The 15,933-nt window shown below is 36.5% G+C and overlaps 1 protein-coding gene across 1 annotated transcript in view; it reads right to left on the reverse strand.

Moving 5' to 3' along the window:
- Positions 1-8,219: 8,219 nt before the first annotated feature.
- The window catches only part of GUCY1A2 (guanylate cyclase 1 soluble subunit alpha 2), a 182,307-nt gene continuing 174,593 nt past the window's right edge, over positions 8,220-15,933 (reverse strand). Inside the window, exon 8 of the mRNA XM_039322018.1 lies at positions 8,220-9,682. Coding sequence (XP_039177952.1) covers positions 9,475-9,682 — 208 coding nt within the window. The 3' untranslated portion in view covers positions 8,220-9,474. The remainder of the gene's footprint in view (positions 9,683-15,933) is intronic.

Here is a 15,933-nt window from a genome sequence, read left to right on the forward strand (position 1 = left end):
TCACCTCTACTGTATATTCATCAGGAATATGATTTAGTTCATACCTGAGTGGCCTAGTGTTTTTCCCTACTTTTTTCAATTTAAGCCTAAATTTTGCAACGAGAAGCTCATGATCTGAGCCACAGTCAGCTCCTGGTCTTGTTTTTACTGACTGTATACAGCTTCTCCATTATGGATTACTGCCTCCCCTTTATGGATTACTGCCTTGTCGTGGCGAAGGAGCTTGCGTAACTCAATGAAGCTATAAGCTATGCCGTGCAGGGCCACCCAAGACGGACAGGTTATAGCAGAGAGTTCTGACAAAATGTATAAAACTTACTAGATAAATAATGAGTATGTTTGCTTCATGGAGGAAATTATTGCAAAGGAGAATGAAATCTGTATTTTTTAGACACTTTTCAGTGTACATGATGCACTGGGTACATGAAAGACTTCCAAGGAAGCAAATTTTGTAGTTTGCAAAGTATAGGTATGTGTTTCTCCTTGGAATGATTTGGTTGCTATCAGTTCAGAAAAAAAAGGTTCCTTATGAAGATCGAAAGTCTAGTTCAAAAATATCCTAAAGCTATAATGAGCTAGAGCAGTGGTTCTCAACCTGTGGGTCGGGACCTCATTTGGGGTCGAACGACCATTTCATGGGGGTCGCCAAACAAGGCTGTCCGCCATTTTTCCCCCCTTTTCTTTGGCCATGCCCCTGGCACCCGGTGATGTATAAGTCGTTGGGGGTCACCACAACATGGGGAACTGTATTATGGGGTCATGGCATTAGAAAGGTTGAGAACCACTGAGCTAGAATGAAGGGCGAGGTTACCTATATATCTTGGGCCTTACATCTCTCTCTCTCTCTTTCCCGTGTGTGTTTGTGTGTGTATTCAGTCTCAGTGTGGAACATTTTGACACATACAATTATGGATTTTATAGGGTTATTAGATCTACATTGTCTCCATGATTCCAGTAGTATCTTTTAGAGTCATTTGTGTAGGTAGCATATACATTTTAATACTAAATAAAGAAATATGACAGCAGCAATATTGTAAATAGTGATATTTTAGGTGAAGTTTTTTTTCTTCATGTTGAAGTAGAGATAAAATACAGATCAACCCCAATTCATTATGTAGATATAGCAGGAAAGAAAAACTTGAGAAGTTTTTAAGATTCAGTGGCATCAAAGATAAGCTATGGCTCATTTGTTCAGAAGATGCAAGAACAGACATTTGAAGAAACCAGCTGTCAAAAATTGGACATGTCTAAGTCTCCAAAGCAATGGAATGGGACCAATTTAAAGGTCAAAGATACCCGCAAGACTTACAGTATATTCCAATGCATGTCTATATCAATTTACAATCCCAGTGAGTTTAGTGGTTCTTTCTTAAATAAAAGTAGATGACAGAACTTCTAGTCGTATTTGGCTGCTAAGACCAAATTCAGAAATATGAGTCTTGTCCCCATATTTGTAAACAATGGGACAGCAAAATTAAACAGACTTTCATGATGCATTAAAGACTAACAAAATAGACATAAACTTTCATGGACTGGAGTCCATTTCATTAGATGCATGAAGTTTCCCAAGCTGGCCGATTCAGAGGTACAAGATTGTAGTCAAAAGTAACTGTTGGCAGAAATGTCCAACGCAAATGAGATACTGAGATAATACTGACTATGACAGTTACATTAAAACATAACTAAATATAAAACAACGTTATGATATTTCACAAAGCAGAACCGGTGATAATGAAAACATCCTCCTGTTGGTAAGCTAAACAATATCTCATGGGGTACAAAGTGATAGAGCTGAACTTCTTGATAAATTATGATTCAGTGGCTTCTATTGGGGACTTTATCAAATTATTCTATGACCCACCACCTCTATTAAGATAATAGGTATTTATCCCATACTCTGTAACATGTTATAGAACTAAATCCATTCTATTAAGAATGTCATAGTTTTATTTTTTTATATTGTCTGATTGAAGAAATTTCTCATATCATTATGCTTCCATTTTGAACATGTTTTACAAAATACTGATCTTACTTTGCATATCCAAACAATGCCCTTCAAGGAAAACTAATAACTTTACAATTCATAGGTAGCCTGCCCCTGAAAATTGTTCTAGCAAACAAAAATAAGTTCTCAATCTTTCTCATTTGGAGAGTCACCTTTTCTCAACTGACAATTTAAATTTCCTTGCTTTCTCTCAATTAGGGTGCAAATGCACTTTCTACTCATTTTTTTCACCTTGCACAGTCTTAGAAACTACATTTCTACGATACTTCAAACCTCTCAAGAAAGGATAATTGATCTGTTAGTGTTCCCCATCAGTATTTTGCTTAGCAAATTTGCTTATTTGGGATGGGTGGCTATAGAAACTGAATAAAGAAAGAATTCATGCTTGGCTTAATGGAAAACCATCTATACCAGGGGTTTCCAACTTGCAATGTCACGTGATGTGTTGCGACATATTGTGACATTTCCCCCATTGCCGGACCTGGAGTGAGTGCAGTTTTGGCATGATGCATCTGGCCCGCAGGCTGGCAGTTTGACACCCCTGAGCTATACTTTTCTTTCCAAGACATGAAATTATCTGCAATTACCGCAGGCGTAAACACAGACTCACATCTAACAATATATTAAATATTTCCTTGTACAGTAACTAGAGAAATATGCCCCAAACTAATGTTAGCTGTCATAATGTGAAAGCATATAAAAAGAATGTTTGGGATATACTATCTCTGAACATGTTTTCTTTAAAACACCAGTCTGTAAGCTTTTCATGGGAAACCATTCTTTCTTTCAAGAAAGAGTTGATTTATTTGCAAATATAGTCATTATCTCCATGGAGATGCTGACAACAATTGTTTAGGTTCTGCAGTGATCTCTGTGATTATGGATTCATCTCTTGCTATAAATTAGCTGTTTGAAATCACTTCTAAATAATGGTTCAACATTTTCACTCAAACTCATCCTATCTTCCTCCTGGACACTATTATTCAAATAAATTAATATTCCTCAGTCTTCTGGCTTGTCTGGAAACAATGGGAATAATTGGTCAAGCAATGTTGCCATGCAACATCTTCTAATTTTACCTGGGATTGAGCAAAAGACCATGCAAAGGCTTCCACATTGAAGGCTGTCAAGCATCAATGCTTTCCCTAGCTAACTGGGATCTGGCTGCCCGAATGATTTTTTTTATATTGGGATTCTGTGCATGGGTGTGAGAGAGTGTGTATGTTAGTGTTAGGAGGACAAAATTTAGATTCTGAGAAACATACTCAAAATTAAAATCTGAATGGCATCATATGCCTACTAATTTGTTTCCATGACAACTCTGATTCAGTTATTGCACAAGATGCCCACATAAATGGGGAGAAGGGGAGGTTTTCATATCATCATCTTGTAGGTATGTGTATGTGTTCATAATCTTTTGCCCTCTTACATTTGACAGGAATTTCTATATTTAAATCTAATCTACCATGTCCCGCCACCTGGAATTACATACCATCTGTATGATATTCTTTCAGATAAGTGAAGACTGCTATTGTATCTACAGTTATCTTTCCTTAAGGTTAAACATGTCAAGCTCCTTCAATCTTGCTCTATTTGCATTCTTTTGCCACTTGCTGAGCCTTTTTCTAAATCCTTAAAATGAGATGCTCAGAACTAGATGCAATACTTCAGTTGGACCCTCACCAAAGTGGAATAAAATGAACGATTGCTTCCTATGATTTGGATATTCAATTTTAATTAATATAGCCTAAATTTGCATTTCCCTTCTTTGCAGCCACATCACCACACTCCTGGCTCATGTTCAATTTATAATCAATTGCTCTTTGCAAAACCACTTTTTATAAGTACTATACCCAGCTAGGAATCCCTGTCATATACTATCTCTGAACATATTTATTTTTTGTTTGGGAAACATTTACTGAGTGGCTGTCTTTAAGAATTTATTTTCAAGCTAGGTGAGTGTGGCTGGATGAATTACAGGTATGCTGCTGTACTCCAAAGAAGGGTTATGCTACCCAACCGAGACTTAATTAGCTTGCTAATCAGAAAGTCAAGGTATACTTTAGTCAAATGTGTGGCTAAAATTCCCACTAAGATACTATTCTGATCAGAAAATGAAGTCATGTGAGTCTGGCTAATTTATTGTTACTTAATTTATATTGCTGTCCATCTCAAGTTCATGACTGTGAGCAGCTAACAATTAAAAACAGTATAACAAAAATATACTGTAGACAAATCCATGCTGACTTCAATTGACTGCCATTGTTTGCAAAGAGTTTACAAACTGATCTCCTTTTGATCTGTTCTACAATCTTCTTGTGAGCCAGTTTGGCGTACAGGTAGTCCTCGACTTAGCTGGTGACCTTAGCTTAATCCAGCTGGTGACCTTGATCTAGTGACTTTTAATCGTAGACATTACCATGCCATTTCTGTAATCTTGCCATGAAAACTGCAAGAACTTGTTCAGGCAGTTTCCAGAACCATCAATACTGACTCAGAGACACCCCAAAACAAAACAAAGCAATCACCCCAGGTATTGTGGTCAACCTTATCTATTTTGTTAGATCCTCCTTCCTACTCCGCCTACCTCATCTTTTCAAACCAGGAACATTTGCTATTCTCCAATTATCTGGCACTTCTTCAGATCCACAGGATTTCTCAAAGGTAACACATAAGGGTTCAGAGAGATAATCAGCAAGTTCCTTTATTAGCTTTGGATACAATTCATCTGTCCTGAAGATTTAAATGTTCAAAGTAAAGAGGTATTTCTTGACTCTGCTTGTCAATCTCAAGCTCCCTTGCTAACCCTTCTAATTGCTCTTCAGAATTTCCTGATGGAATCCATATTATTTTTTGTTGGAGAGGATTGAACTGAAGTGTTTGAGCACCTTGGACTTTTCTTTATTACCTCTTGGAATTTTATCCTTCTTTCTTTTTCTTTTTCATTTCATTACCATAGCTCATTCTGAGTTTTTTTTTTCTTTTTCTCTAGCTCTACAGTTCTGAGCTACTTGTCTGTACACTTTCTGAAAGCTGTCTTTCTATGTCCTATCTATGTCCATATGCACTTTTTTTTCCACTAAGCATTCTGTGTAACCATATGGCTTATTCATCTGTCTTCTATTTTTTTCTCCTCACTGAAATGGTTTGCAATTGTCTTCAGGAACCCTCACGTGTAAAAGCTTCTTGTTCCATTAACTTCTCTTATCACAGATTCCTACTTATCACTGCTCTAAATTAACATATTTTTTTCTGAAGTGAAAAATATGTTTGCTCAGTGTTTGCTTTTCCTTAAAATCAAAGATGGAGTATTACATTATCATTTTACCAGGCAAAATATCAAGTCTAAGGACAGAAGATCCTCTTGTAAGCTTTCTTCTCCTGAGAAGACTGTGCTTTGTACAATTTGTTCCCCAGCAGATTATTAAAGTTATTAAAAGTTATTAAAATCTCACATTATGACTTTATGACCCTTGGAAAGATCTGCGGTTTGCTTTAATAAGGCTTCATCTACATCTTTGGTTAGGTGGCTGATTGTAGACACCAACAATAGTATTGCTTTCATTTTTTTTCTGCCACTTATTTTAACCCAGATGGTCTCTACAGCTTTGCCAACTAGGATTATTCACTTAACTTTTCCCAAACATTTCCACTTAGCACTAAGAGCACAATATCCTTTAAGAGTTTCATTGATTTCTTGAAACCTTGATCATCATGCTAGAATAATCCAAATTGTAGGAAAAAACGGACTGGTGTAGTACCTTTTGGACTAATCAAAGCACAATGCCATCTGGACCATTGTTATTTGGGATATTTTGGAAAAATTGTGAATTTTTGAAAATTCTCCTCTTTTCTTACTTGGAAACCTATTGCTCTCTTTTTGACTCTAGAGGGAGTCAACTTTTACAGTGAAGGGCACCCAGCATCTGTCTTCTTAAATACCTGTTTGGCTTTTAATATCAGAACTGCTGTATAAATATGAACTTGAGTGCTCATTTGTAAGTCACAGACAGAGTCAGTTTCAAATTACTATTCAGTTGTAGATATCACTGCAGAAGTGATTTAGCAGCCCTCTCCTAACTGTTGAGAAAGCTCTGGAGACATGATACAGAGAAATATAATATGCTCCTGTGTTTCACCTTCAGACATCAAGAATCACACAAGTATAAATCATCAAAATCCTACAAAACTATGTTGAATTATGCCACACAAGGTAGCTAAGAATCCTGCAGCATTTTTAAGAACTAACAAGATTTATTGTGGCACTGACATTTGTGGGCTAGAGACCACTTTGTTGGGGAAATATTATAATTTTCTGGGAGAGATGTGTATGCATTGACAGAGAAAAAAGCATAAACACGGTGGCAAAAAGAACATGAAATGTAAATCTATGCAGAACCCAAACAAAAAATCCTGTTCTTATTTTTAAATATCTTAAACACTGTGGCAAAAGAGTAGGAAGTGTAAATCTATGCAGAACCCAAACAAAAAGGCCTGTTTTTATTTTAAATATATTTGAACTCAACAAAAAAAAATATTCTAAAATTTATATTGTCCCTTAAAAATTCTCTTTATTTATTTCTGTCAATATTTATTAAGTATAACCTATGTATTCATGTTTATCAAAGGAAATACTGCATGCATCTGATAAAATAGGCTGTACTCCCTAAAAAGCTAATGCCACAACAAATTTATTGATCTTGTCACTGCATAAAGCTTTGATTCTTTACCATTCTTGAGATCTGAATTGCCATATAATTTAACTGTTGGGCCATATATTGCTTGATATACTTTCAAGCTTGAGTGACCATGTGGTTGATACATTTATAGAAAAGCATAAAATTATACAGCATGTTTAGCTACCTGATGTAGGATATAACTATTAGAAATTTTTGAAGGAAAACATCTCTCTGAAATATTCTGCATGAAATATGGATACAAAGTGACCTAAAGGTCTAAATGAAGTATTATTTATCAAATTATAGTTCTCAAATGGTTTCAGGGGCATTTGCAGCAACAGGTATTGACTTCAAAATAATGGTGCAGATAGGCAGACCCACTCTTTTTAAGTGTGTGTTGCATGTTGCAGGTCTTCAATTGCTCGGTTGAACCTACCATTTTGAAGTATTGACCATCACTGTGGACACTCCTGAATGACTTACTCTGAAGAAGTTACCTCAAGAGATCAAACTTCTATAAAGTAGTCTCATTTTACACTGGCAGCCTAAGCGCAAACACTCAAACTTATTTAATCTTGAATATTCCCTAATACAGAAGCCCCGAACCTTTTTGGGCACGAGGGACTGGTTCCGTGGAGATAATTTTTTCCGTGGACCGGAGGGGGCATGTGGTGTTCGCATCGTGGACGGGGCTTTGCTTGTTTGCACAAATAGGTTTCTGGCATGCTATGGACCGATGTCGGTCCACGGACCGGGGATTGGGGACCCCTACTCTAACAGCCACAGGGCAATACTTATAACCAGGGTGGTGAAAGTATAATAAAAGAGAGACATGGAGCCAAGCTTCCTAAGGCGTTGAACATCATTCATGGTTTTTTTTACAACTAACATCAAAATTTTGAAGTTCCAAAGACTGAATTTTATTGTATGGGATGTTTCCAAAATATTATATCTCATTATGTTTAAGCATACAAGTAATTGTAGATGTATCACTCTCCCTCCCAAACTTTCTAAAGCCAGCAATATTTATACCTGTAGATTTTAATCCCTGCTAGTAACTAGGTAACAGTACATTAAGTGAGCCACACAACAAAGGATATGACATACCATAACAGCGTGGGAGAAGTTCAGGGGATAAAGTACAAATCACATACTTTTAGGTGTGTTTCATTACCTACTAATGAAAGAAACAGTGTTAATTAGAGTTAGGTTTAATTTAACACACATATTTGAGAAGCCTTCTAATCTGGTTTATTGACAGGGTAAATGATTTAAACTCTACAAGGATAACTGAGGATTCCTTTTTGGAATAGTTTACTTCCAGTTACTAAACATGATCAGCATGGTCTCAAAGATGCTTTTTTTCTTCAAAAGGCAACTGGACTGGGTTCTTTTTTTAAAAAAAAAAAAATCTTCAGGTTTCTGAAAAAGAAAGAAAAAAGACGTTTCACTTCTCATCCAAGAAGCTTTGTCAGTTCTGATGGCGGCGGGGGGGGGGGAGAATGGATTCATCCCCTGCCATCAGAACTGATGAAGCTTCTTGGATGAGAGCAAAATGTTTTCTTCTTCTCCCTTAAAGAAAAAACAGTCCAGTTGCCTTCTGAAGAAAAAAGCACCTTTGAGACAATTATCACTTGGATGACTGAGAATCTTCACAGACATGATCAGCATGGCTCTTTTTATACTATCCCAATATTGGACACTTATTATCAGCATGAGTAATGTGAACATGGTTGTGGATAGATAAAACATATTGCAGAAAATGAAAATCACTAAAATATCGTTCTTTGCAGACTGCAATACAATTGTGTTATTGTTATCATCCCACTTCATAAATTGGATACCTATCAAATATAAACAAGCTAGCCAGCTTCATATTTGCTATAGAATATTGCCCTAAAAGTGAAATGTGGGTTTTTAAAAAGGGTAAAATCCTTAATATATCATATCCCAAATTAAAATTTCTTCTTCTAAAAAGGTTATAAATAATCTTTACAGTATCTGTACGAAGTGGTTAAAGAATGGCAATCAACCAGAAATGTTCTCATCCTCAGCAATAAATCCTTCAAATGTAGGAATGTATCATAATCTGAGCAATCTCTGGTTGAACTTTGGCTAACACTGTTTATAGCTTTTGTATAAATTGTTCAGGTGCACATGGTTAAAAGATCAGGAGAACCCTGATTCTACTGAGATAAAAAGAGGATAAGAACAAGAGCAAGGATTCAACACTTGCATACAACAATGGCCCATTTCAGAAGAAAGCAATACAACCCACAAAGTACTCTATTTTAATGGATGTTACGGTCAGCAACCCGGGCCCCTCTTAATGTTAATATGGCAAGAACCTCATTATCTCTGGCCATGTTGGATGGGAGTTAGCATCCAATGATAACCAGGCAGCTACAAGCTACCTCTGACTTATTGGGATATCTCCACAGTTATTTAATTTAGATTCCTTTTCTAAAACCAAACCAAATAAACCTCCACCATTCTGATATTTATGATCAGTAGAATCTCTGGCAACAGAGAAATATTTTGTTAATTTGAATTTTGTAAAAAAAAAAAAAGAAAAAAAAAAAGAAATCCCTGCTCCCTTGTTTGCCACTTTCCAGTTTTTTTACTGACAGCAGTCACCCACCTTTAAAAAGAATTATTGCCTGACATTTCACAGAGCTTTTACTGCTTTTCTTGGAACAATGCAGTGAAAAAGAAAGACTCTCCTCTCTCTTGTCATGACCCAGTTCTGGGCTTGTGCTTTTTTGATGAGTCTTTGATCTGCAACAGGCTTCATAGGCTCGTTTCCCGAAGGAACATGGTGCCAATGTTGTAGGATATCTTTCTCACTCTGGCAGATGTGACAGAGGACTTTGGCTGCTTCTGACCAGTTCTGACCTCCAGGAAATAACAAATCCCAGGAATTTCCTTTGGAAAGTTTTCTGGAAGCTCTTCACGGGACCGAGGAATGAAGATAAAATTTTCTTCTTTTTTCAGAAGCCTGAAGATAAGGGAAAAGACAAGAATGGGACAACTTTGAGCAATAGTTATCAAAAGGCAGTGCACTTCATCCTTAGGTTGGTTACAAAGACAGTTAAAGATTGGAAATTCAGCCAGTTGACTGGTCATTGTTTTTTGTCTTAAATAAACAGAGTCACCAAGTCAAGCAGATCAATCTGAAGCCACAATTCTTTGGTTCTTGCACATGTGGAAAGAAACTCTGCAGGTAAATGTTGCTTTTATGGACTATTCAATCTCCTACCACCAATACTTCTGGTGACAGAAGGGGGGGGGGAAAGGAGTTTCCAGGAATACCTTGCATCTGCCACTCATCTGAAAAGCCCAATAATTGTGTCCCTAAGCGGTAGGCACTTGAAAGTATGAGTTTGAGATCTCATTTATATGAATGTATATGCCATTCATCTCACTGTCTAAGTGACTCTGGGCAGATTACATAGAAACATAAAAACAATTAGAATTAACAAGAATTAAGCAGAGACTAAAACCAAGTGTATAGAGGTGAACTTTTCCTCTTTTACGCCATCTACCATCTCCACCATAGAGTGCCCCATTGGGGCCCAAGCCAACCAGAACAGCTGAGTTTTAAGATCCTTCCAGAAGCCAAGAGACTTTTTCCCTGTCTTGTGTGTCTTGCTCCCTTCCTTACCATCATGGTTGACTTTTATGTCAATTTTAGTGTTAATGTTTATTATTTAACTGTTTATCTTGCTCCTTTTATGGTTTGTAAGCCATCTAGAGTTGTCTCTAGGAAAGATAGGGGGCATACACGTTTAATGAAAGAATAAATAAATTAGTATTACTGAAAATAAATCTAGTATGTAGTAAATACGAGCACATATTGATAGAAAAAAACAAATTTACTAACAAAGTTGACACCATTATCTCTTCATATAAAATTTCATACAGATGTGACGATAGATAGATAGATAGACAGACAGACAGACAGACAGACAGACAGACAGACAGAAAGAGATGAGAGAAAGAGAGAGAGAAAATTTTGAATCTAGTTCTACAGGAATGTAAAACTCTTTAGGATAAATTTGCTTAAGAAATTCATAAAATGATATGAAAAATAATAATTATAGTTTTTATTATATAAGCCAGTTCATAACTTCTCAAAGATTAAGATCTTTAGTTTTCTTTTTTTGGGTTAAGAATGTTCCTCTAGAAAAACCTCACACATGTTAATCCACCATGCCAAGCATATTCTACTAGGGCTAGTTATTATGTCTGTCTTTTTTTGTGCTCTATGTCAGTGTTTCCCAAACTTGACAATTTTAAGGCATGAGGACTTCAACTCCCAGAATTCCACAGCCAGCAACACTGGCTGTGGAATTCTGGGAGTTGAAGTCCACATGCCTTAAAATTGTCAAGTTTGGGAAACACTGCTCTATGTTATAGGTGGCCTTTGCATTTAGAACATCTATCATTTTCCTCCCACAGACGTTCAGACCTTACTGTTATTTACTGTACACTGATAGGCTAAGCCTCATTAGATTAGAACTCCTGCTCAGGCAGCCATTCTCTGAAGGAGATTGTTGCCTTGCAGTTGTTGTCTGCTATATTCTTTTTTGTACTAGTTGCAATTCCGTGTTAACTGCCCAGGGTTGCAGTTTTTGAGTCTGAATGGCCATATACTTTGATTCAGTTACATAACAACATGCATACATATTTTCAACTGGTTCCTCAGAGGTCTGGCCTTGCATTTTCTCATTTTTCATTCCATTGATCTTCTACATAAATTATTCCAGTTCAAACGTCTATTTGTTCTTATTTTATAGCTTATTAGTATTTGAATCTTTCAGGATGTTGCCTTTGGCTCTTCAAATAATGTTGTCAATAATGCAAGAAAAACTGATTGAAGACTTTATGTAAATTGATTGAGCAATGTTAGCACCTGACTTTAAAGGCTAATGTTGGTGTAGCAGATTGTATTTTGGACAAAGTTAGAATCATTTGTACAGCAGAGAGAAATGTATATTGAACATTTTTGTTAGAAGATATACTGGAGATATCAGCACATAGATTACAAATGTCTTGAGTCATATGATTAAAAATACTGAAAGGATTAGAATCTTGAACCATTTTAAGTAAAAGTAGTTAAAATTGTGACATCTCATATCTACTTTTTAACTCTGGAGTTATGTGTTGTTGAGAAATGCACTGATGGTTCTGTGGATGGAAAATGAAACAATAAATAATGCTAACAATGTTCCTTTGGTTTATTGAGTTTTAATTATCCATTTGTTTGTTTACACATAAATTGAAATGGATTATTAGGTAGCTGTTCTCTTGTGCACTATGCATAGAATGGTGCTTTTGAGATAGTAAACAAGTGCTTTGTTAAGTTAGCAATTCAACTGATCTCACTGATGCAAAAATATGTTTTCCATTTGACATTTATTTAAAATTATACCTGCACTTTCATTTAGTAAAAATACATAAGGCAGCTCAAAAACAAATTTAAAACAGTACAATATAATACAAAATTTATCATTTTTATTTGCTTGGCTGCAGTGGCAATAAACATGTCAATCAAATGTATCTCTCACTAGGTATATTTATAAAGATTCCAACAAAAGGAAAAGGTCATTTTTCTCTTTTAGTTGCCAAAGAATACAGGGGAGTTCTTGACTTGTGGCCTCATTTGAGCCCAACATTTCTGTTGCTAAACAAGACATTTGCTGGGTGAATTTTATCTCATTTTACAACCTTTCTTGCCATAGTTGTTAAGTGAATCACTGCAATGGTTAAGTTAGTAACACAGTTGTTAAGTGAATCTGGCTTCCCCATTGATTTTGCTTATCAAAAAGTCACAAAAGGTGATCGTATGACCCTGTGACACTGCAACCAGTCAGTTGCCAAGCATCTGAATTCTGATCATGTGACCATGGGGATGCTGCACTGGTCATTGGTCACTTTTTTCAGTGCCATTATAATTTCGAATGGTCACTAAACAAACAGTTGTAACTTGAGGACTAACTGTATATCCTTGAGCATTAGGGAATTCTGTGGAATTATATGGTCAGTTGTCCATACAGCTATGTAGGAAATTGGGGTTGGGAGATACCTTCTGAGGAATGGGGCAGAAAGCCTTATCATTCAATGTTCTACAAACCTTGTCCTTGTTCCTTATTGCTTTCTACTCTTCATTTGAATTTCAAAATCAAAATACTTTTACGGTCCTCCTTAAACATAATAAAAATAAAACAAAATATGAGACAGCTTAGCAAATATGTAGCTATTAATCTTTCTCCTCTTTCTTATGGGGCATAGATGTAGGCCAGAAAGAGGCCATGGTTTTAGGCCAATGGTCAGGTATAGAATTTTGAGTGCATCCTCTGCAATTTCTTACACAACAGGTGACACTGATCTATCGGAGGGCAAATGGAAGATATTTCTCCATGCCACTCATGTTAGTATATGTGGATGCTTTGCAACACACAAGAGTACTTTTTTAAGGGATTTTGGTAGTGGGAAGATTATACCAACTTCCAATCAAATCATTATTTTTGTTTTCTAACGATACCTCTGAGCCTATGAGAATTCTTGTAAATAAAGATGTTGGAGATTGGTGTCTGGTGGGTGTGTTGTTGCTTGTAGTTTGTGTGTGTGAGAGAGAGAGAGGGGGGGGGGAGATATTGGGCTGAGATCATAGCACGCACCAAGAGAAATGTCCACATATATTATGGCTCCTGGTCCTGTTTAGAAATTTGCCCTTTTTGGAACTTTGTCTTCTATATATTAACGGAGCAATAGAGCAACATAAAATATGAACCTGAGTTCAGAAACAAATAGGCAGCCAGGGATGTAATATTTCAGAACCCATCTAATATAGTTTGGATGTTTTACTCATGTCAACATGAAAGTTCACTGCAGTAGGCTAACTTTGATAACCAGCATGACTAACCGAAGCAAGAACAGCTGAAAACAGGTGAAATGAGAGTTGATAAATCAACTTTGTCATCAACACTGCCTGGCTTTCCACCAATAACAATGTGCTGGAAGAACTTATCAGGTGGCTATTTCAAGTGATTGCAACTTTAGATTTGTGTGCTCCTCTAGAATAAATTGTTATCTTGCTACCAGCTGAATGACAGATCAAGACTTGCACAAAGTATTATTTGCCTATCTACCTACTCTCTTTTATCTATGATTCATCTGTCAGTTATATCAATTAAACCAGAGTGAGCAAAAGGAAGCAAACGGGGTGGCTATTGAAATGAAAGTAATATTAATGAAAACTTCTAATAGGAAGGGCTACAGCTCACTCAGGACAAGTTAATAGCTAAACTGCATTTTTTAGCTGTTGTATCTGAGTAAACACAGTTCATTCTTCAAATACTGTGTACAAATTCTTTGAGGATTGATTACCATACATGGGTTTACATGAATTTCAAAGATGTTTTAAAGTCACGCAAGAAGCAACGCTGGAGGAATATACCAATACTAGATAATGAATCTGTTTCCTTAAGTTTATTTTTTTTAAAGGTGCTACATAGTTTAAAAACACAAATATCTTAGGACTATACAGAAGGTCAGAAATCCTTTCAAATTCTATCGTATACAGGTAATCCTCTGTTTATGACAACTAAGTGATGTAGTTGTAAAGCACAACTTCATGTGACTGCATCACTTAGTTACAGCAGTTCCACAGTTACAATTGCTTCAGTTAAACAAGGAACATGTGGGGGTCATTAAACAGGACCACATATGATTGCCACTTCAAACTTTCGGCCAGCTTCCTCTGCTTGAGGGAAGCTGGTAGGGAATGTTAGAAATCGCAATAATGTGCTATGACAGTCATAACTACTGGATCCAATCTGGGTCTGTCACTGGGACCAGGGATTTTGTCTTCTGAGCTTTTGGACTTATGCTGGGGCCCATCTTCAAGGAACTTCTCTCTAGCGGAGTGTTTTCTGAAGATGGGCTCCAGCACAAGTCCGAAAGCTCAGAAAACAAAATCTCTGGTTCCATTGTCTGACCCAGATTGGATCCTGCAGTATTATCCTGGGACAGGTATATTCATTTTCAGTCATAACTACCACTTATTTAATGCTGTTGTAAGTTTGAATGCTCACTGAAGGAATGGTCATTAAATGAGGAGCACCTGACTTTCAGGCTTTCTTTCACAGATGTCTGATGGATGAGTGCACCCTTGTAGTTAAAGTAATTCCACTGAACTGAGATATGATGAAGAGTTGTTTTTCTTTTGGCATTTTCTCTCCTAATCCTCCCTGCAAAAGTCTACTCAAGGAGACTGTGATTTCTCTACTTCTAGAGGTATTTACGAAGAATCTAGATAGCTATCTTTTGAGGAAGATCAATTGGTTTACCTGCATTTTGCAGATAAATGGTTATCCTTTTGGCCCTTCCAACTCTACAGTTCTATGATTCCACAAATTTGAAACTTTGAGCCTGTCTACACAGCTAGCTTGGTTGTTAGGTTTCTCATCTCTTTTCTTTCTCTTTTCCTCATATATTTTAGTGCTGCTGTAGATAAAGTTCTTCCCTCAAATCAAACTTCTCCTTTCTTCCTCTCTTCTTCCCAATAATAGTGTCAAATATTGTTTCAATATTTGATGGGCTCCTACAAAGACAAAGGGGTCAAACTATTTTCCAAAGCATCTAAAGGGAAGATGAGAAACAATGGATGGAAACTAACCAAGGAGAGAAACAACCAAAAACTAAGGAGATATTTCCTAATGGTGAGAGCAATCTATCAATGGAACAACTTACATTCAGAAGTTGTGAGTGCTGCATCACTGGAGGCTTTCAAAAATAGACTGGACAACCATTTGTCTGAAATGATATCAGCTCGAGCAGGGGGTGAACTAGAAGACCTCCAAAGTCCCTTCCAACTCTATTATTCTATGTTCTAATACATGCCTAATTATCAAGTATCACATTGATATTATATGATTCCCTCTAATTCCTTCCTCGGGTAAAATGAAAATCCACCATAAATTATAGAGATGAGGAGGCATTATCACTTGTGCTTTGGGAGTGACAGTCAGATTTTTAAAATGTTTAAATGCAGAGAATGGCACAAATCCAAAGGGATATGCAACACTTTTACTCTAAGCAATATAATGTGGAAGTCAGTTGTAATTCACATATGCATCTTTCTCTGGGTAGTTAACTGCTATAGTATGAAGTCCCTCAGACCATATAAGTGAGAGATATGAACCATTAGCTGAGAAAGATAAAATCCAGAGTGCTAACTGAAAA

The sequence above is a fragment of the Crotalus tigris genome, unplaced genomic scaffold, assembly GCF_016545835.1.
Source record: "Crotalus tigris isolate CLP2741 ecotype Arizona unplaced genomic scaffold, ASM1654583v1 scf7180000017607.2124824, whole genome shotgun sequence".
In the NCBI taxonomy this organism is placed as follows: Eukaryota; Metazoa; Chordata; class Lepidosauria; order Squamata; family Viperidae; genus Crotalus; species Crotalus tigris.